Source organism: Ostrinia furnacalis, unplaced genomic scaffold (genome assembly GCF_004193835.3).
Source record: "Ostrinia furnacalis isolate ACB-3 unplaced genomic scaffold, ASM419383v2 OfSCF4391, whole genome shotgun sequence".
NCBI lineage: Eukaryota > Metazoa > Arthropoda > Insecta > Lepidoptera > Crambidae > Ostrinia > Ostrinia furnacalis.
The window spans coordinates 115615-138645 of NW_021134630.1; the positions used below are offsets into that span (position 1 = coordinate 115615).

Genomic DNA, 23031 nt, shown 5'->3' on the forward strand with positions numbered 1-23031 from the left:
ATACAAACCAATGTTGCAGTCATATAATAACATAATATCAGTGTAGATTGTGGATGTATGTAGTTAGTCTACTTAGATGCTCAGTCTACAAACTATATTACCTAAACAAAATTAGAAAGCTTGAGAGTTACAGCATCTACATAACATCTTTCAGATGCTAGAAATTAAAAAGTTGTCATCAAATAATTATGCTGATTTGCTGTGAAGTGGGTATCTAAATCTATGGACCAATTTTGACCCAGTGAGAGTCTCAGTGATGAAAACGTATTAAATACATAAATTTACGGAATTTTTTCAAAACAAAATTATTGTATAAATTATTTATTATCACATAACTCCCTGGGGGATTTCCATTTTACTTAGTCTTAATATAAAATCTAATAGGTACATCTGGACTTTAACTTCAATAGGTTTATTTGTAACAAAAAATCCGGGAACTCCAGCTTTTTCTAATGTCACTTGTTGATCACTAACCTGTAATGCAAAAGAAAAAGTTTTAATCATTTTGGGTCAAATAATACAGATATAATATAGATATTTAATACTTCCACATACTTTTTGATCAAGTTGGATAACTAATTTCATGTCTGTCTGTTTAAGTTCCTCTCTATGTCGCCTTTGTAATATGGTTTTCTGCAATTCCTGATGTTCAGGACTTGTTGAAGTATTAATCATATTCTGAATTTCCACTGAAAAATTATAATACATAGTTTAGTGACAGTATACAAAAAATTTCATGCCAAACAAAATTTACACTAAAAATATTGTGAACATACAGGTATGTTTGTTGATTATTTGCAGTCTTTGTTGAAATAAATGTTTTTCAGTAACATGTTGAATTTCCATTAGGCCTTTGACTATTTCAAATACTGTTTCATTCAGGAGGCAATTAGCTAGACCCGACAGAAGCTCGATTGGAACTCTCATTTGGTATTTCCTAAAAAATAATAATGTTAAATATAGGTACAAGTACAAGTACAATTATATTCACGACATATTTGTTTAAACTGCATGCACTGCTGCTTAGACATTAGCCCAAACTTTCAAGATCTAGAAGCAGGATGAAATGGCAATGATGGCAACTACAATAATATAAAGCTTGGCTCGACAAGTAGCTATCTCCGAGAACCTGGTAGAGGGACTTACGGTGGTAATTCTCGAGCCATGTCTTGAAGTTGTTCTAATAAGAAATATAGTTTTCTTTGTAGAGCTTCAGGTGTAGGCTCAATATCCATTTTATTATTGAACAAAATCCTTTTATTGTAAGATTGTGAAGTTATTACTTAATCTATTAACATATTGAAACGAACGCAATTATTTTGTTTAGAACACAGCGGTGTAATAATCACAATTCACATTTTATCGTAAATTAAAAAACAAATACTACAAATTCGTGTAAATTTTCATTTCTCAAATTTGATTGACAACTTTATTTTAACTTTTGTTCAATGTCCATTGTTCCAGATTAAATATTTAAAGTGTTTTATTAGGAGAGCTAAANGGAAAGGACATAGAGAGCTAAAAGTTCTTCGCTTGACATGTTTGACCATTACCATGATACGATAACCATAATTTTTTGCTTGGTTAGCGATAATAGGGATTATTATTCGGCATGTGACGATGCACAGCATCTGGTGAGAGATGCGTCTACTTCCGGTGTAGTTTTTTACCATTTTATACCTTAAATGACGTCATTTCCGCAATTATTTAATAGGAATTGATTTGACTTACTTCCGTTTGCCGCCATTTTAGTCACCTGGGGGCGAGCTTGCTCGGAGTTCTTCATAGCGTCTTTAACTTCCAAACTAGCAACATCGTAAGCAGAAACTCTGCTCAGATATAATAGTACAAGTTTTACAAAACAATAAAACTTGTATTATTGAGCAGAGACGATGCACAGCATCCCAAGAAGGCCTCCTGGTGAGCTCTCTATGAAGAACTCCGAGCAAGCTCGCCCCCAGGTGACTAAAATGGCGGCAAACGGAAGTAAGTCAAATCAATTCCTATTAAATAATTGCGGAAATGACGTCATTTAAGGTATAAAATGGTAAAAAACTACACCGGAAGTAGACGCATCTCTCACCAGATGCTGTGCATCGTCTCTGCTCAATAATACAAGTTTTATTGTTTTGTAAAACTTGTACTATTACTGCTACTTGTGGCAAAAGTGAGACAGCACAATAACAATGACATGATGAAAGATAGATTAGTATTACACAAAGTTCTTATGTTCTTTTTACTTCTGTTATGTTATTTGTTTGGTGTGCAATAAAGTGTATTTATTTATTATTATTATTATAAAGTTGTAAGTGCCAAACAAACCGCAAAAGCCCATCAAAAGTATGTAAGTCACCTCCGACTCCTGTGACTTATACAGTGTGAGTCACGTTAAAGTGTACATATGAAAATAGATCAAACTAGACCTATTTTTATCGACAAAAAAGAGGTCAAAAAATTTTTGAGATTTTTTTTTAATTTTTTATATAATTTTTTTTCTTCCAATTACTTATTGTAAAGAAAACATAATAACTTTTAAACTAAGCGGTATATCTTGATAAAATAAAAACAGTAATAATGCTAAATAACAGGCAACACTAAAAAAATACATAAAATACACAAAAAAGGCCAACAAATAATAAAAAAATTATACTTTTTGAAAAAAATCCGCTTAAAAATTCGTGTTTTTTTGGTTATTTGATAAATTTCTCCAAAAAATGCCTCTATAACCGGTAGTTTTTATTACTTTGTATTATTCTCTATCGTATTACCTTCGTAAAACGAAAAATCGCATGTCTCTATCCCTATCACAACGTTTGCAATGATTGTTTGAACTAAGCCTCTCCGGGCGCGCCATTCAACGCTTCGTTAACAACAAAACTGAAAATGGCTCTAGATTTGTAATTTTGATAAAGACAAGTTAGATTTCAAATAAAAACAAAAGATTTCGAAGTAAAATAAGCATTTTAGTTAAAATTAAAATTGTCTCTACCTGTAGCGGAGAATAATGTTGTGGCAGGCCTTTGTTCAAACGATCATAGCAAATGTTGTGATAGGGATAGAGACATGCGATTTTTGGTTTTACAAAGATAATACGATAGAAAATAATACAAAGTAATCAAAACCACCGGTTATAGGGGCATTTTTTGGAGAAATTTATCAAATAACCAAAAAAACACGAATTTTTAAGCAGATTTTTTTCACAAAGTATCATTTTTTATTATTTGTTGGCTTTTTTTGTGTATTTTATGTATTTTTTTAGTATTGCCTGTTATTTAGCATTATTACTGTTTTTATTTTATCAGGATATACCGCTTAGTTTAAAAGTTATTACGTTTTCTTTACAATAAGTAATTTGAAGAAAAAAAATTCTATAAAAAATAAAAAATAAATCTCAAAAATTTTTTGACCTCTTTTTTGTCGATAAAAATAGGTCTAGTTTCATCTATTTTCATATGTACTTTAATGTGACTCACACTGTATACTCGATGAGCCTTTTATTAAAATCATGTGAGCAATGGCATGATGGCCAAAGAGTTTACTAATATTTTGGAATAAAAGTTAAATTGTCAATATTGTCAATGTCATCCATCAGTTGTGTACAGTTGTGTATTTTTGTATTGTTGACCACACAGATTGACCACTTTGTTGACAAAGAATAGAAGAAACTTGTGTTCAAAAAATTTATAAAATGAGAAAATATCTTAGTTTTTTTATACTCTATTTCTTGCATAGTTCAATAAGTGCAAATGACGAAAGTTTTATCAATGCTCAAGAGATTATGAAGTTGGTATTGAACCTTATTTACAAGTGCTCAACCCGTGTCTCAACGTTCGCGTTGCAATATGAAATATTATGATAACATTAAAACTTATTTTTTCCAGACTAATAAGAGGAGGAGGCTACATTAAGCCTTACCCAGAAGAATGTACTACCATTTTGAAGCTGCTAGCTCACTCTGCCTCTGATTTTACATTGTGTTCTATTACAAATGCCAAACCCATAACACTGTGTAAAAACTGTATCACCGACTATTTAGCATTCTCCAATACTTATCATAACTTGACAACCACAATAATAAATGGGACCTCATGCGGGTCCTTGTTTATCTCTCAAGACAGATTTGATGTTGTTTTAGAATTTCATGACCGCATTACAGATATTTGGAATAAAGGACATTGTGATGGTATGGAGTTATGAACATGAACTTAGCTATTTTATTATCGCTGCAGTTGTATTTCATGTGTTGCGTCATAGTTTAGACAATGCTTAGACATTGCCTGTTGTTGATTCACAGAAATGTTTTGTGTATTTAATGCTTTTGAATATTTACAGATTGTTTTGACTTCTCAGAAGGGGCAGCAAAACCTTCAAATAACACAATGAAGTTTAATAAAATGTTTGAAGACACCATAAACTGTATTAACAGTAACTTGGATCCGACATCGAACAATACTGATGAAGTTTGTGTTCAATGTATGCAATCTTACTTAGCCCTAGACATGTTTTATAAGACATTGAGTAAGGATTCCATTGGTGTTGACACTGTTTGTATGGACACAGTTGATTCAGTAAGTTTTGTTTATTTCATTCAGTATTTTTTAAGTTTTTTATCTTTACTGTAAATTAATTCAATTCTTTTTCTAGATGAATACTACAAGATCCATATGGAGCAAGACCCTCAATTGCTGCAAGCTGAGAAAGACCCCCGAGGTCATATTCTTGTGTTGTACAGCTATCATATCACTTTTACCACTGCTGTATTATGTTGCTGTCAGATATTGTGGCCCCATCAGAGATTTACCTAATGTTCTCAAAGGTAACTTTTACTATATCTTCTACAATTTAATCTGGATTACATATTTCAATAACTTTCTCTGTTGATGCACCAAGTATCATTTTCTAGTTTTAAAAGATTATGCAGGTTGTTATGTGGTAGTAGTTAAATATTTTGATAATGTAATATAACAATGGTTACAATTTCACCTTTTTTTCAGAATCCAGATTCAAGCAATCAATAATGAGATCTGTTCAAAGTTATAGAAGGATAAATTGAAATAAAACCAATACAAAATTTGTCATCATTTATTTACACACACCAAAGATGTTATATTAGAAATTAAATCCTATATTTTGATAAAAAAAGGTCCTTTCATTAAGTATCTTGGCGCAATACCTATTGTTTGATGCATGCATTTATTGATAATATAAAATCAAAGATTCAGTAAGTACTGCAAGACTATCATCTTCAGTTGTTAAAAGCTTCTATGTTTACTGTATTCAAACAATCAGACTTTAATATTATTGGAAATATTAATTTTAATTAAGAGGTATGTTTATTCAAATCATTAAAATTAATTATCTCTTAATTTAAATAATTTATCTATGTCTTGCTTTCTTGTTGTTATTTTTCTTAATATTATTGGAGTTGTTGTTATTTGACAACTTATGTTTCAGTGGATTAGGTGTGTTATCACTTTTGGTCAGCAATCCCAAGCTGGGGTCCTTTTCTTTAGGAGTTCCCGGGCGGCTATCTAATCCAACAGCAGCCAACATTTTGTTATCTGACCCAAATGCTTTGTGTAACATGCCAGATGATGTTGCTATCTTTTGAGTAGCATTTTGCTTTGTCTGGGCATGACTCAACACCTTATCAATGCCATTAGTGTGCTGTTTGCCTGAAGGCTTGGAAGCAATGCTCTCAGTTGAACCGTGAATAGTGGTATGATTTAGGCTGCCAATATTCAATCCGGTGCTGATTTGAGTGTCTGATGAATCCTCATTAGTTTGAGATTCGGTTTCACTGTTTCGTTCATCTGTAAAAGATATTATTTGAGCAAATTTTCAACAAAGATTTATAAAATTGTAGGGTTTTAATGTTCAACATACTCTTAGCCTCAGCAGGGTCCACGAGTCCACTGACAGCCTGAAAAGCAGTGAAGGGAGATGAGAAATATATTTCAAGTGTTTAACATTGAAAAAATGGTTAAAAATCATCAATAACTAACAGCCATAGAAGTGATTGACGACTTAGAGAATAATCTTTCAGCCTCTTTGAATTTTCTGTTACGTTTATCAGCCTTGGAGTTTGTACTTTTGTTGGTGGTAAGGTATCTGTCCCATCCTCTAATGATGTTTCCATAGAGTTGAGTATCTTCCAAATATGATCCCTCGAAAGCATAAATCTGGCGTTCCAAGTTTGCTAAAGTTTCCTGAAAGTAATGTGCAATAATTTAGGGTTAATTTAATCTCCTTCGTTTCAGCCGAAAGACATCCACTGCTTACTATGAATGGAATTAAAAATTATTCACAATGATCTACACAAATACAACAAAGGCTTATTTACACAAGCAGTGTTACAAGTATGAGGTCTGTTTATTATTGTGTGGTATTTTAATTGAATAATGTGTATGTGTGGTCATTTTGTGTAAGACTTAATCAAATTAATCATGCATCAATTGTGTACTTACAGCTACTTCAGCCTTTCTTTTTACCAGATCTGCTAATTCAGTTCTTGTGTCTGCTACAGATGTCTGTTTAGACGCCATATTGGCTTTCCTTCCTTGTACACTTTGGGCGTCAGCAGCAGGACTTTGTGGTGATACAACCATGACGCTATTTGTTTAATTATTTATTGTCCTTATACGTCCATTATACAACAAACAATCCCGATAAGAAAATATTAGCTTTAAGCTCTTGATATTTTAATAAAAGTTTCATACAAACAATCGACCTCGCACGACACGATATTTCGTAATTTGACAATTTATTTTGTTGACTGACTGACACTGACAGATATTTTTTTTCTAAGAAGTTTCACGGCTTTGAACGTATTGTAAATAGACAATGTCTGTCGTGTGTGTGTCACGCCTAAATGTGAAAGCGACCTTAAAAATTGTAGATATTACACGATTTCTTTGAATAAATTAATATCAAAAGCTCACACTAGCTTTTTTTATCTTATCCATGACCACAGTTGTCCATAACTTGTTTTGGCTCGACATCGTCCAAAGCTGTAAAAAGCATAAACCAAAAAAAAAGTGAACTTATTGTCAAATTGACAGTTTGTCAATTGAGATTGACGGTCAGCTGCTGAATGTTTACAAGTATAATTTCGTTGATTTTGATTTGATTTATATGTACTTTAATTTAAATTGCTGACCAATAATTATGTTAATAGTCTAAACGTAATAGTTGGTCTGAATGTAAAAGCGTTTTGGTGTACCAAAATGACTCTAAACTACGTCCCTCGTGTCACACAGGTAAATAAGTAAATGATTGATAACAGCACGTAATAATTTTGCTCGTAATAGTTTTTTTTAGATAAGTTTATAACAATCAATAATAGCGCAAAACATTAAACTTTATTCAGTAACATTTTGCTTGGTAGCATTCTGGAGCATGGAAATTCATGCATGTTTTGTATTTCGATACATTACACCTGAGAAATGTTATTTGCAATATCATGTATTTTTGTTGAAGTTACTTTTTCATATTTTCTAATTACCTAAATATTTATTAAATTGTTTACAATTTTAGCTAGATGCTGGTCAATTAGACAAACAAGTAGAAGAATTGTTGAGGCAGTCATTATTTCAAGCTGTTAAGTATTTTGAGGTTGGTATGTCATATTTCCTTACCTCTAAATGATTATTTTGATTTATTTCAGGCTTGCTAATGTTATTTTTATTTTCCAGCCTGGTATTCTTCAACCAGTACTACCAGAGATAGATCTTCTAATACGAACATGGATTTTCAAATATTCAGTGTACAACACAAAATCAACTTATGGTCAGAAAATGTTGTCTCTTGAATATAAGAAGGATAACTTTTCCCAAAACAAACTTTATTGGTATTACGGGTATACAGTGGGTCTAAGATATCTGAAAGATAGATGTTTGTACAGTTTGACCTCAAATACTGGTGTGCAAAATATGCTTCACAAGCTAGAAACATTCCAATTGATAGGTGATATTATCAACTTTTTGAGGTTCATCCAAAGTGGGAAGAACCCTTTACTGATAGACTCTATACTGGGACTGGAGTTGACAGCTGATAAATTGACTAGAGAGGATCTTACTGATTTTTCTTGGACCCGAGAACTGCTATGGCATAATTTTATTGTAAGTGGCAATATTTAATTGAGCAAATCTTTAAGTTCTAACTTTAAATCTTTTTATTGAACTGGATTTTTGTTGCAGGAACTAATAGGGACTGCCATATCATTGATGAATATATTTGGTTTGAAAAAGAAGCTTTCTTATGTGTTAAAGTATGCATGGTGGAGGAACCACAAGAGTGCCGCAGGCTCTTTAAAGCCGGCAGTAATGACGTTAAACTCTACATGCCCCTGCTGCATGAGTAAACCAGTGCTGCCACACACAATGGGCTGTTCACACATTTTCTGTTACTATTGTTTGACGGTAATTGTTATTCTCTGTTAATTCATTTTATTATTAATGTGAAAATTCTGTAAATGAAGTAAAGCAGTTCCTACTCATACTTCGATAAGGGTCTTACAGAATACAGAATATTGTTTTTATACACTTNACACTCATGAGGACACTTAATTTAATAGTGGGAAAAAGATGACAAATTTAAAAGTGGCTTCTAAGTTATAGTCTATTTTATAATATAATGCCTTGAATTAGATTAATTAAAAGGAATTAAACATAGACAATTTGTGGATCTTTTTATAGTATGATATATGTATTTACACTTGATAATGTAATTTTTATGTTTGCTTCAGGCCAACAAAACTGCTGACCAAGACTTTACCTGCCCAGAATGTTATTATAATGGAAAAGAAATAAACAGACTAGTTATGGATTAGTAAAGTAAATAATGCCAAATGAAATATTTTTAAGTTGGGTTAACAGGGTGCTGTGATATATTAATTAAGTTTACCAGTTGTAAGTGGAATTTAATTTTACAGATTTCATAATTTAATTTGTTATACTTAATTTATGGTTGTTAATCTTTATACTTTAAATAGATTTTGTGAAGGGAAGCAATGTTTTTTATTACAAATCTTTAGTTTATTAGAGGGTTGGCAATGTAATCTGTACAGGTATAATATATAATGTATAATGTATTCTGTAAGTTATCTGTACAGGTTCCTAAGCTTAAAATGGGATGATGCTATAAATGTATGTATCTACCTTCTTGGTATCAATGGTATTTTGGATTGGCGTAGATTAGAAAACAAAAAAGGCTTAATAGTTCAGGTACTTTATTGAAATAATCATTTAAACAATATACAATAATTATTATACTACCTACAGAAGATCTGTATGAAACAAGAAAAACAAAAGTATGTTTGGCAAATACATTTATAGACAAGCGCAGCGTAAAGCGCCTTCCAATTCCCATTTAGGTATTATCTTAGAAGGCTATATTATAATATGTAGGTAATTAAAATAATAATAACGAAAAATTCTTAATAACATTTAGATCCTGAATAACTCGTGCTGACTGTAATCAATTTAATCAATAAGTATTTTAAATTAAAAAAAAAATAGCACCTTATTACAAAATGATTAATCCTATTTTTACACAGCTTTTTTATTAAGATAATTTACAAAACATACCTAATTACTAGATTGTATATGGTCAATTTCAGAATCCTACTTACTTTCATCATTACAGCCTGTTGAACAGGTTTTATTTTCGTGCAAACATGCATCTTAATAGCATAATAAAAAAATTTGGTTTTTAGAATAACCATAAGAGCTAAATAAAGTTATGACTTGAAGTAAATAATCGTTATATAAAAACAAAAGACGTTAATTAAATTATTATCATGGTGGTGTTCGATTTTAATCTCTACAAATAAAAGTAATAACCGCGCCATTAACGCTAATTGAAAACTATTTCTTGTATGAAAATAATAAACCATTTTAAAACCAGTGTTACATTCACTTGTAACTTTAATAATTAAGCGCGCATTTAAGTAGCCCTCAAAAGAGATTCTGGGCACATTCCAGATTTTTTTAAAACTATTTTAAAACTATTGTCTGAGCCTTACAGAATCGAACATAAGGAATAGTGTTGAAAATCGAATACTAGTACTGCTTGGCTTCAGTTGGACTAACCTATAGGTCTAAAACTTAGATCAATTGACTTTTAAGACATTCTTACATCTTAATCAGTAGATAAAGTAGGTGATTGTCTTTACAGCTAAGTTCTAATGTTGGTTTTGTTTGCTGTTACGGACGTCTGCGTGAAAACCGGTCTTCCAATCGGCGACGTAGTCCACGGTCCGCACCGACCCGTCGGGCTCCACCAGAGAATACTGACCTGGATATGGAACAACTTTGTAAACAACTCATAAATTCGACTTGGGCCTGCTCTAAATTGTGCCCGCATGTTTAAGCGACATGTTACGAAAATATCATCGATGTTATGAAAATCACTCAAACATTTTCGGTGGGTAATTTAAAATGCTTTCAAGTGATCAGCAATGATGGTTGAAGGACACGTTCCGAAATGTTTTGAATAAGTAAGAGAATACCGTATTGCCGTTTAAACTTTCTCATATTATGAACAGCATTTGTTGCGTCATTAAGTTCTGCGCCCTTTGGTTTGATCCACATTCATTTTACATCAGGCACTTAGATCGTAACAATTCAGGCACTCATTTTGATTTCAGCCTGCAATGTCCATAAATAATATCTTGACCATCATAATAAATAATTTTGCACTTTTGCGCACCGTCGTGGAATCGAACCCAGAACTTCCGCGACAGGAAGCTTTTCCCTCTAACGGAACAGATTGATGAAGTTTTTAAGTCACCTCCGATGAGAATATTCCTTATTACTCACATTAGATTTACCTAGTTAGGTCTTGACTGACTGTGCTGAAGCACTGAAGCTGATCCCGGCTACACAGAAGCTACTGCAGTGGGAACGAGAAGTGGGAATAGATAGTACCGTGACTGACTGACTAAAATTCGTCTTAGAACGGTAAAAAAACATACCCTTGACTACTTCACCATCACGCTCCTCCTTTTGCTGCTTGATGTCGCCGGTATGAGAATCATTGACTCCGTATTCGAAGGCGTATCTTGGGTGAGCGTCCTGCACACACACACAGTATGATTATAAGGCAGAATGTCGTGAGAAATATCAGTTAATTAAAGTTCAACAAGGCGTTTAGGTGGAAATTACGCATTGTAAGGCAAACCACAGGGACAAAAGGTCAGTGGTTATGTTAACACCATTTTAGCCAATTAGGTACAAAGTTCTCGGAATCGATAGGCGCTGAACTTTTATTTATTATAGAGGAGCTTTTTGTCTTGTCTTATTAGGTAGGTATGCGAGTATATTACCTTACAATGCGTGGAGTGTTATTTATCTTAAAAATGTTTATCCATACCTATCCCAATTTATTAGCATCATACGTTACCTATAGCCGCCTGACAACCTGTAGATACCTAAATTGATAAAGAACATGTCTTCGAAAGCTCGACAGAAACATAAGTATATAGTGTACCTAGTTCCATTCTAAAATTATTTACTAAATTCCAAATAGTTTACTTGAATTATTAGTTCTTGCACATTGTCTATAATTTAATTAAAATTACTTTGTTATTTGTAATGCACGTAGTAGGTACTAAATGAATTCAGTCATAAATAAAACGGCAATTCACTTTCCTGATTAGGTCACGATTGTCGCGTACCTACTAAGTTAAAGGATATCTGATTTTACAAATACAAGAAAAGTTGGTCACCCACTAAAAATCAGTGTCTTGGCAGTCACACTGTCAAGATGTTACCAATGTTACTGAGTGGGTGACCTTTTTTGGCAACTTAGTTTTTTTTTGTGTACTTAAGTACTTATGTCTTTGTTGCCTGAATCTGTTGTTGCCAAAATAATGTTGTTTTCTTTCTTTCTTTCACGGTTTTGGTTAGACTTAACTGAACGAGTTTTTTACTACAAAAAAGTGATTTCTGGCAACTACTAATAGGCATTTTAATGATCTAGATACGCGCGCATTCGACTCTACCTAGGCCTTAACTCTGTTTTTTCAAGATTAAAAATAAAGTTACCGGACATGGATTTTTCTCATGCTTACTAGTTTTAATTCATCCAAATTAGACTTTTAACCTAAAATTGATTTCTTGCATAATAAATCTTAGTAGAGTCGTAGGCTAGCAGCAGACTGCGCGTGCCAAATCCGTTTCTTATTAGAATTAATTACTTAGAGGAGAGTGAGGTTGGTAGTAAGTATGTAGGTACCGGGAGTTTAGTGTTCTTTAAGCAAATAACTAACTATAACAAAATACTACGTAGTGTCCGGCTCAGCTTCCACCATAAACATTGTTTTGACAGAGTGCGCTCGATTTTTAATCTAATGTAGAAAGCTTATAATGTTAACAAGTAATGTAATTAAAAAATTTTTCTATGGTTTTATTATTTTGGCATATTTTACATGAATAAGTACATGAACTTCTTTTTTTTTTAAATTTAGGTACATTTCGTAATCAATGATTTACTACTCGGAAACTAGAATTACCTAAATGATGTACCTTTTGGTATACCTACAAACAAGGAGTTGTTACCGACTATTTAATAATCCACACCATCACAAAATACTACATATTTTGAGACACGATAGAGTTTTACCCCACTCTCCCCTACCTGTCTACTTCACACCTTTGGTTTTCGACTAAGTAGGTGTCTGATGAATGGCATCCTGTGTTTTATATGCTTTTTACGAAATGCGAAAAGTGTTTATTAATAAATTCACACTTAGGTACTAAAAGCACTACTAAAACGACTCACTCAAATCTTATTTTATATTATTTTTAAGGTAAAAATTAATCCTCTCTCTTCGATGTTTTGCTGTGCCCTTGCAGGGCGTCACATGTATACCTACCTCTATTTTGCAACAACATAAATTGTAATGTGACTTGCATTAAACGTTTTGAATTTGAATTTGACTCTATCTGATTAAACAAATTGTACAAAGGTTCATAAATATACTTACGCTATGAACTTTTCAAATTTAAAAATATTTAGTTTAGTTTTCTTGCTTTTTGAAATAATTTATAGTAATCTCGTAATTCATGGATTAACCATCAATGATCTGTTAACTTTCGGTTGTTTAAAATCTTACATCGTAGAACTTTACATTTTTACGCAATTAAGGAATCCCTACTTACATACCTACTTAAATACTTTATTGTTATACAAAGGATGTCCTTTTAAGTTATTTAAGTAATTGCCTTCGAGAAACCAAGGGCCGAAAGTTCATTGTACCGAGGATTATTTTCGAATCGATATTGAGTTAATCTCTTACGTAAATTGTTAAAGAAAAAGGCATAACGATCTTTTCAAAGTGATGAGTTTTGGATGAGATGTGAAATTGTAATATAAACTCGTATTTAATTTTTTGCTCTTTATGTAAAGTGGGTTGAGTTTTAAAGTGATGAGTTTCGAAAGTAATGCTCTTGATTATCCTGCTCGGATTGCACTGCGATTGTTTACAAGGTTTATAGCTGTTACGTCACAGAATACCGAATGAGGTGGGCAAATGCGCTTTATTCCGCTAAAGCTCGCGAATGGGCGCTTAACACTTTGCTAAAGGACTTTGCGTTTCGCAACACTCGATACTTATCGGAAATAATGCTTACTCAGCTATAGAGCACGCCCGGTTACCTCTATTTATAAATTTATAATTTACTGACTTATATTCCTAGTATACAACTTTAGTGACTCACGCTTAAAATTGTTATTGTAGGTATCTAAATAGAAGAATTGAAGAGTTTGTAACTGAATAATAAGCTTCTAAGGATGTAGTAAGTACGAGTACCTAGTTGCCATGTAATCGTAAAGGCAAGTACAAAAAATAGATTTCAGGTGCATTTGCCCGTTGGTATGTTAAAGTAGGTTTGTAAGTAATCTCTAATAACTTAAATACCATCGATTGCATAACGTAATTTGACATACGATAATTTCTTACATTTGAGTGACTAATTGGTTAAGATTTTGATGTCATAGAACCAGTCCCGGATCAAATTGAACGGTCGATCAGATCACATTGCATCATCGCGTCACTTGCAGGGATGTGTGGTAACGCCGTATGTGCTGCAATGTCCTGGGGCGAAATATTTACGCTATCTAAATCACCACCTACGCTATCTGCCCTAATGTCCACCTCGAAACAGGTCCACAGTAAACAGAAGCAGGTAATTAAAACCAAATCAAAGCACAACATTTGAATTTCAAATCTACGGCTTTGGTGTGGCTTTGAGCTTGTCAATCTGAACAAGGCTGGTGACCGTAAATGCGAAACTTGTTAAGTAACGTTGCCTTTAGTGCAAATCGTGATATCTAAAATTAATATTTTCCTAAGATAGACGGCAATAAATACATTTTACGCGCAGTTGTCGAAACAGTATTCAAGGAACTTCAAGGCTATTATAACCTATTATTTTGCGATTTAAGTAAGCACTAAACGTTACAAAGGAATAGAAAGAACACTTACGTAATTTTCCAGAAACTCTGTGTGTACGTTCTTCACGCCGATTGGAGCTGCTATCTTGGCTGCAGGGGCGGCCACTGCCACCTGTGTGGCTACTTGAGCCACGGGCGCCGTCGCGTAGTGGGCTACATTTGCCCCGGATGTAGAGTAATGTGCTATGTTTGCACTGGATGTAGCATACTGGGCTACATTTGCTCCAGATGAAGCGTACTGAGCGACTGCTGGTGCTGAGTATTGAGCATAGACTGGAGTTGAGTACTGGACTGCTGGGGCAGCGTGGACGAGAGGTGCAGGTGCTTGTACTTGAGCCACGGCTGGTGCAGCGTAATGAGTCACTGAAGACACACTAGGAGCGGAGTAGTGTGTCACTGATGCCGTTCTCGGAGCTGAGTATTGAGCAACTGATGCAAAAGCTGGCGCAGAGTATTGAGTGACAGCAGGAGCAGAGTATTGAGTGACGGCAGGAGCAGAGTATTGAGTGACGGCAGGAGCGGAGTATTGGGCCACAGCTGGGCTAAAGTACTGGGAACCGCTCGCCGAGTTTGACACTGATGTAGCGTATTGCGCGAGATGGGCACGCGCAGAAGCAGCTTGATTGTATTGAGTCACTGCTGGGGCCACATAAGAAGAGTATTGAGGGGTGAACACTTGAGGTTGCTGGACTCTCAAAGCCGCCGATGTAGCATACCCGGCAGAGGGCGCTGCGTACACTTGAGACACTACAGGTCCTCCTGCTTGGACGTTGCTGTACGAATTCAGTGATGCCTTAGCTGCTGATGCCGATGACGCTTGCTGCACCACTGAGTTTTGAGCTACGTATGTGGTTTTGGCAGGAGCAATTGCGAATTTGGCAATTAGAGGTGCAGCTGTCACTTTGGCGATGATGGGTGCTTGAGCATAGGTAGCTTGTGGAATAACAGTTCTTCGTGCTCCACTGACTGTGGAGAGTCCAGCTGATGTTGCGTATCCGTGCACTTCGTTTGAAGCAGTCGCATAGTTGGATTGTGATATGGACGAGGTTTGATATGTGGCCGGTTGGGCAGCATACGTGATGCTGGGTGCTACGGCTTGGTAGGCGACGCCTGCTGAATATCCAGCATTGGAGTACTGGTAACTGGGAGCTGCTGCCACTTTTACTCCAGCTGTCGTCAGTTGAACTGCTGGCGCGGGGTAGGAGTATCCAGCGTCACCACAATTCTGTAACTTTTGCACTTGACTCAGGTGGTAGTTTAGATCGGGGTCGTGATAAGCTAACACTGAAGCCAATGTGGCGGTTGCGATGATTACCTGAAATGAAAATAATATTGAATTTACGAAACTGAAGTGAAAATAGATAAATTATGTAAATAAATAATGAAATCCTAAATTAGATTCGATAATTGCAACTTATTAATTTTGATGACATTTGTTATTTAATTTCAGTACAAGTTACTTACCCACTTCATTCTAACTTGATTGCTTAGCGTTTAATCATATACTTAAAATATGTTTGTGGTTTTCATCTAATTTATTGAGGTGTACTTTGCCAAAGTTAAGCGTCAGTCGAAATGAGAGCAAACTGAGTCTGCAAAGTCTTATATAGCGATCTCATATGTGTAAGAGCGGGTCATACTTTTTAACGTTCGCCACCGAGCCGGTGGGCGCGGTCTGCGCGCGCGCATGGTATAACAAATGTCCATAGAGCACAATACTAACATAAAGTGCACTATCCAATTAAACAGTCAATCTTTATGTGGTAGACGCGTAGTTAATTACAAGTAACTAATAATATCTATTTGAGTTCAAAAAGAGCTAATTAACCTTGATGATACAGTCATAGTAATAATCTCGTATATCTCTTGTATGTACTAATTTCGTGAATGTTTTATGTGCAGCCTGGGTAAATAAGAATGTTTGCATTTCAAGACTTAGATATTTTGGAAATACTTACATTCGAATAAAGTAGTAAGCATACTTTTTAATTGATTTTTGCTCCCCCTTTATGGAAAAGGATATGCACCAGTTCATATTCTAAATCAAAATTCTAAATTTGTAAGTACTACATAGAACCTTAAATGTGGTCAAAAGCGACAAATACCTGCATAGCTAGCCTTCCTAAGCTCAGAAATGTAGAAAATGTTGTGTTAATTTAATATGAGCTGATTGAACTTAGATTGTTACTAACTATGAATGAATTTGATTAGCTCTAATATTTTATTACGTAAGTAAAAATGTAACGAGCCTTAGTAGTGGACATAGGCTTCTATGTATTTAAGAAACCCTAGACTATAATGATGTAAAAAGCTATCTGTAACGGTTCGTTTTCAATCTAGAAATATCAGTCCTCTTTGTAACTGTACAATTGTAATTATTGTATGTTTTGGACCAAATTTTTTCGTTCTTCCTTTCTTTTTAATGTACCTAGGTTATTGATTTACGATGATCATTAATTATCCTGCTGAGAGTACACTCTGGTAGCCTACTCTAAGCACTAAATACTAAAGAAGACTGAAAATACTGAAGCAGACCTTAGGATGGCTATAAAAGTAGGTAAGTATTGTAATCGCTGAACTTCAGTAAACACTATTATATCTAATAGTAGTAAAAAAAGCTGCTCTACATTCGAATTATCCGAAATCTACACTACATTTAACACTCAATAAACGATTAAAAGTAATTAGCGTGTTCTTAATCTGCAGTTGCTTCATTAATTAAACCTGAATACGGGGATTAAGATCGGTGCAACGTATCATATAAAACTCAACGTACTTGTGACGTGCGCTGTTAATTCATCAGTTTATGAAACTAATCTGCCATTAACTAAGCTGCAGGATTGTATCGCAATTATATTTATGGGACGGGTGCGGGAGCGTAAGTGGAGTAAGGGTTGCTACATATTAGGTTGTTATTAAGCACTATTATCAGGTTTCAATGTACAGCTGTACAGGAAATGCCAGGTCTTGATGGATGTGAACTTTATAAGCACGTAAGTGTAACTTTAAAGTCCTGATTAGAAGACACTACCCTAATATTTTTAAAGAGCGAGTTATTGCCAAATGAACAACATAATAAATAAATAGTAATTGATTCGTACACACATAAACGGCCACAGCAACACGGTAGGTAATGACCCAGTTTTGTTATGGTAACGACTTCTTATTTCGATTTGTTTTTCTTAAATTGGGTTAAGTGGACATCATGTTAGTTTCGTTAATGTTCCTATACTTAGGTAGGTACTGTAAGTTTTTCAGTGTACATGTATGTATGTAGTGGCACTACAAAACCATAATAAACCTACTGTAAATTAGGCCCATATCAACACAAAAACATTGCAGAATAGTGGTTGAAGGTGTATTTCGATTTTATAACGGTAATGGCAGGTTTATGTTCATCTGGGAACATCTGTGTACACGTATAGGCTGAATGATGATGATTATGAACTCTACATAATTTGATAGGCATTTTTACGCTAGAAAAAATCTTCAATTTGTTAAAGTGACAGGTTGAAGCAAAGCAATTGTGTAACAACCATAATGCCAGTTGTTAATTGACTTTTTGTTAGGAAAACTATGAATGAGATTTTTTGTAGTATTTTGTGGAACTTTATTTTGAAACTCTCCATGGTCTCGTAGTCAAATATAAAGTATCATTGTTCTTATGTACCGTACTGCTTGTAGATAAGTTAATTGTATTCTGTGTGATGTATAAGGCGATGGGTGAGACTTGTGATACGAGTAATAATGCTTCTTCTCACGTTGATTGGGAAGTAGGTAATTAAGAAACTATGAAATAAGGGCGGACCCTTAATTTGACTTGCATACATTAAGAAATATTACACTGATAAGCATTTGTTCTTTTCATTTTGTGTTTGAAAGGTAAAAAACACCAGTAGATACTAACATTTTTTATATTATGGGCTCCATAGTCTGGTGGTAGGTGAAGAATTCTCTAGTGTTTGATTTTCAGGCACGATAAACACTCAGTGACTCATTGAATAATCTCGTACTGCATTCATCTAGTGCGCCTAAAAATGACAACAGATAATATACCTATTAATACTAGGTTTTTTATTTACCTTATAAAAGTAATAGGCAGGTACCCAACTTGTGAACAACAAAACTTTAAGTTTTACCCAACAATTCGTGACTTACTTAGTTTATTCAACCAATTGTAATCAAGAAAATAGTTACGTTAAGTCAGTCGAGTATGTATTGCATGCTAATTTGAATCGGTGAGCTTTTCGCGGCATACTTTATCTCAAACGTCGACCATTGTTTTGTCATTATTATGCCAGAATGGTCAAATGGTTCTGCCAACTTGAGATACTGAATTTATTAGCTCAAGCACAAATATAAAATGTCAGGAGTTTACGACGTTATCTACAAAATCTTCTAATCCAGGTCATAGTTCAATGATTTAATTCAAAATGCGAGCTCGTTAAGTATTATTACGGGTACTTACTTAAGATAGAAGAAATAGTTCTATTGATAACATTAACAAGGACATGTATGAAGCCTGAGGTTACAGATAAAAATTAAAAATAAAACAAAACACTTTAAGGGCATTTCTACTGCACGGTGTGTTTTTTCTCAATTCGGTGCTAAAATTTATATTTAGGTTTTTAAGTAGTTTCAATACAAAACAATAAATTTTACTTCATTCTGAATGTAAAAATAGCATTGTCACTAAATATTGTGAAGTGGTTTATGAGAAAAGTTAAGCACCGAATTGAGAGAGCACCGAATTGAGAAAATGAATCACGGAATTGAGAAATGAATCTCCAAATATAAAAATCGCTCCGCAGAGTTAGAATTGATGACATTGTCATTATGAAGAAATATCTAATGTATTTCAATAATCAATATAATAAATACTTAAAACGTTTTGATATCTGACTGCTGGTCTATTAGTTAGATGGTTCATTTTAGGTTTATGTGTCTGAAATACCAATGGAATAAAACAAAAATCCTAATCAATATGTTTAATTTTTGAATAAGGAACTATAATTAATTCTTAATATTTTTATTTAAATAAAACAAATAAATACAACATAACACAGGGTCTCATTGTTTATTTATTCTTAACCTTAAACATAAAACAAATATTGCAAGACCCAAGAGCTAGATTGACCTGACACTATACCGAAGATATATCGGACGTCAGTTTGTACACGATTAAAATGGCTCTCAAATAGCTGAAGTACAACAAGGCACCGGGTGTTACGGCATCATGGCTGAGCTTCGCCGGTACTAAAGGCTCTACAGAAGCAGTTCAATTCCGTCATTCTCGAAGAAAAAACGCCTTCGGTATGGCACAGAAGTGTGGTGATAGCATTATAGACTCATCTCACTTATGAGGTGTGTTTACAAGCTGTTTTCGAGAGTCCTTACGAATCATCTCGCTCGCAGACTCGACGACTTCCAGTCTTCCGAACAAGCTTGTTTCCGAAAAGGCTTTAGTTTTATGGTACACACACAGGTACGCTACGGCAGATTATACAGAAGACCAAGGAGTCGCGATATCGCGGACGATATTGGAGTCATGGCTGAGACCTTGAAAGATCTAACACAACCCTCGATGGCCTCCGCAGAGCCTCTCAACAAGTGGGTCTCAAAATGAACAAGACAAAAATCATATCAAATGTCCGTGTTGCACCCACTTCTCTGAAGGTTGGAGACTACACTCGAAGTTTTTGACAATTGTGTATACCTGGGACAAGAGTCCAGATAGTTAGGTCCAACTTTGAGAAAGAGGTCTATCGCTGAATTCAACATAGCTAAGCATCGATCGGGAAGCTTCGCTATTACGTCTGAAATACCGCAGTGTCTTAAGACAAAAGTCTTCGACCAGTGTGTGTTGCCAGTGATGGTGTATGGATGTGAAACGTGGTCGCTGACTATGAGCCTAATAAGAATCAGAAATGAAAATATCGACAAAAGAACCAAAGTGACCGGCATAGCCCGCAGAATTGCATAAATCAAGTAGCAGTGGGCGGGGCACATAGCTCGTACAGATAATGGCTGTTGGGACTGAAAAATTGTCGAGTGGAAACCACGGACCAGTGAGCAGGCCCCCCACTAGGTAGACCGACGATCTGGTGAAGGTCGAGGGAAGAACCTGGAAGAATTATTTTGATAAGATAGCAATAGCAGTGTATTATTTTTAATGAAACCTCAAAAAATAAGTTTTATTGTCTTCTGTCCAATGACTGGTACGTTCCAATGATTGGTAGTTCACTCTATTATTATGCACTATTGATTTCATTATTATTTTAAGATAGACAAACAATTTATAGCACAATAAAAGTCTCTATTTTCATTTAATATCAATTCGGTGTACGTATTTTCTCAATTCGATGCCCCATATTCCGCGGAATTGAGATCCACGGAATTGAGGAAAAATCACATTTCATCAAATTACTCGAAAATATTATAAATTACAACAATTTCTACCAAACGTAATGACAGATATCAGTTAAATACTTAATTAATTCAGCAGTAATCTCATTAAATACTTCATGAACATTATTAATGTCGCACACCGGTTTGAGAAATGACCAGTGACCAAAAATTCTGAGTGATTTCAAACCTCTGAAAAATGCTCCTCAAAGCGACAGATCACACTTTTATACTGCTCGACCACTCGAGTGCAACTGCTAGTTTATGGGAATCAGTCGTGGGTGTTCGTACTGTGCGTAGTTAGTGATATAGGAGCACAAAAGTAAAAATCACGGAATTGAGGCACACACGTCGGACAAAATTTAAATGTGTTACTGTATTAAAACCCAAGGACTTCCAATAAAGAAACTCATTTATATGGCTTTATTAACTATCCCTTGTTCTGTGAATGTGGGTATCATAATGGGGAAGTTATTATTTCAAAAATTATGAAGCAAAAACGAGTAAATTCTGGAAACCGGACACTCCATTTTAGGCCAAATTTCGCCCGTTTTTGAACTTTCGGATTTTTTCAAGGCGAGATGTAAAACCTGGCGGTCTTCTAATTATGCTCTCCATCAAGTCAAGAGTCCTATAAATACGTGTAATTTTTTTCAAGTCCGTACTTTAATTTTAAAGGTACTTTTTTCGCCCCAGTAGGTCGATCGGTCGTCCCCGTAGAAATGCCCTTAAGTATGTAGTAAAAAACCTTTATTGCCTGATACAAACAAGGCAATTCGCTTCGTCTAATACGTGGATGCAAGGAAACTAAGTTCTCTTCCTACATCGGTCTTCCTATTCTCCTGCTCTTTAAATCACGAGTGGTAACTATATTTTAGTTATCATCATCTAATAAATGTTTAGGTCATTAGATGAGATCAAATTCAAACACAAATACTATTTTTTGATAAAAAGAAACCATAAACAAGTAAACCCTGTAAAAGCACTGACACTAGATCAAAGCTTTTCTGAATGCAGGTGCATTACCTCGAGTTTGGTTGCACAGTCGGGTACTTTTACTTACTGCATTAGCAACTTCTTGATCCGCCGCGATATCCTTAGAGATCGCTCTTCAGGAATAATTGCTTTTGAATACTTTTGTGGTATTGCAATCCAATTTCCACACGCGTATGTCCCAGTGAGCAATTTACGTCGCTCAAAAGAGGTTGCGTATGGCCGGTCCTAGTGGCAAGCCCCTAAGCTCTTTACTGTCTATATCTTACATGCAAATTACGAAACACATTGGTTATATGTATCTCACATGTGCTAAAACGCTTTAGATTAATTCTAAAACACACCAGATCGGGTTAATTGCCGGGAAAATTATGTGGAGCATACGCCACTCTACGTGTCGATAGTTGCGTGCAATTTTCCAATCAACCACCCTCATCACATAACTCTTTGGTTCATTACCGTGAATAGGTTGTAGACAAGTTTATTTACTTAAATACATTTAACTATTTTCGTGCTTTTACGAGATAATCTAGAATGAGAATAAGTAGAACATTCAACTACAATTTCGCCATTCTAAAGTTTAGCAGGGTCAATTAGTAGCTCTTATTTAATTTAATGTAGTTTTGTTTGTCACGTCCACAGCTGCTGTTATTGTTTTTTATGTTTTTCAAAAGTTATAAGGTACCTACTATGAAATACAAAGTAGATATAATGATTTTATTTATTTATTTATTTATTTATTATTCATTATTGAGCAATTACATATTTGATCCAAATAGCGTCCTAAATCCTCTTTAGGTTTGTCATTGTCTAGACACTATTGTTCTCTATACAAATAAAAACAAACGTTTTAGTATAAGCATTCACAACACTTTCAGATATTATACAAAACATTATTTTAGCGAGTATATACAGGGTGTTAGGTAAATGGGTATATGAGCCGACACTAGCCCATGTTAACATGGGCATATAAATGGTATGGTGAAGTCAGAAATTTGATATCATCATTTTAATTTTTTTAATTTACATACAAAATAATTTTTATAAAATCCGATTTGTATGAAAAATAAAATAATTAAAATGAAGATATCAATTTTCTGACTTCACCATACCATTTATATGACCATGTTAACATGGGCTAGTGTCGGCTCATATACCCATTTACCTAACACCCTG

At 34.4% G+C, this 23031-nt stretch overlaps 5 protein-coding genes across 5 annotated transcripts; 2 read left to right on the forward strand and 3 right to left on the reverse strand.

Annotated features, from left to right (window-relative positions):
• Positions 1-305: 305 nt before the first annotated feature.
• Positions 306-1421, reverse strand: gdl (gonadal protein gdl). The gene is made up of 4 exons (XM_028313892.1): positions 1147-1421; positions 777-937; positions 556-689; positions 306-474 (listed from the first exon to the last, which is right to left on the reverse strand). The coding sequence occupies exons 1-4, from the start codon at positions 1233-1235 to the stop codon at positions 328-330; spliced, it is 531 nt and encodes a 176-aa protein (XP_028169693.1). The 5' UTR covers positions 1236-1421; the 3' UTR covers positions 306-327.
• Positions 1422-3619: 2198 nt separating this feature from the next.
• LOC114359471 (osteopetrosis-associated transmembrane protein 1) lies at positions 3620-5639 on the forward strand. The gene is made up of 5 exons (XM_028313891.1): positions 3620-3783; positions 3882-4183; positions 4333-4568; positions 4645-4816; positions 4995-5639. Exons 1-5 carry the CDS (start codon positions 3689-3691, stop codon positions 5051-5053), a joined length of 864 nt encoding a protein of 287 aa, XP_028169692.1. The 5' UTR covers positions 3620-3688; the 3' UTR covers positions 5054-5639.
• On the reverse strand, positions 5083-6773 carry Eaf6 (chromatin modification-related protein EAF6/MEAF6). The gene is made up of 4 exons (XM_028313890.1): positions 6468-6773; positions 6006-6209; positions 5887-5923; positions 5083-5813 (listed from the first exon to the last, which is right to left on the reverse strand). Exons 1-4 carry the CDS (start codon positions 6606-6608, stop codon positions 5377-5379), a joined length of 819 nt encoding a protein of 272 aa, XP_028169691.1. The 5' UTR covers positions 6609-6773; the 3' UTR covers positions 5083-5376.
• A 310-nt stretch (positions 6774-7083) lies between these two features.
• Pex2 (peroxisomal biogenesis factor 2) lies at positions 7084-9007 on the forward strand. Its single transcript, XM_028313889.1, has 5 exons — positions 7084-7259; positions 7537-7614; positions 7695-8120; positions 8199-8420; positions 8747-9007. Exons 1-5 carry the CDS (start codon positions 7227-7229, stop codon positions 8828-8830), a joined length of 843 nt encoding a protein of 280 aa, XP_028169690.1. The 5' UTR covers positions 7084-7226; the 3' UTR covers positions 8831-9007.
• Positions 9008-9891: 884 nt separating this feature from the next.
• Positions 9892-16051, reverse strand: CPR79 (cuticular protein RR-2 motif 79). Its single transcript, XM_028313860.1, has 4 exons — positions 15922-16051; positions 14489-15772; positions 10976-11075; positions 9892-10296 (listed from the first exon to the last, which is right to left on the reverse strand). The coding sequence occupies exons 1-4, from the start codon at positions 15928-15930 to the stop codon at positions 10184-10186; spliced, it is 1506 nt and encodes a 501-aa protein (XP_028169661.1). The 5' UTR covers positions 15931-16051; the 3' UTR covers positions 9892-10183.
• Between the last annotated feature and the right edge of the window lie 6980 nt (positions 16052-23031).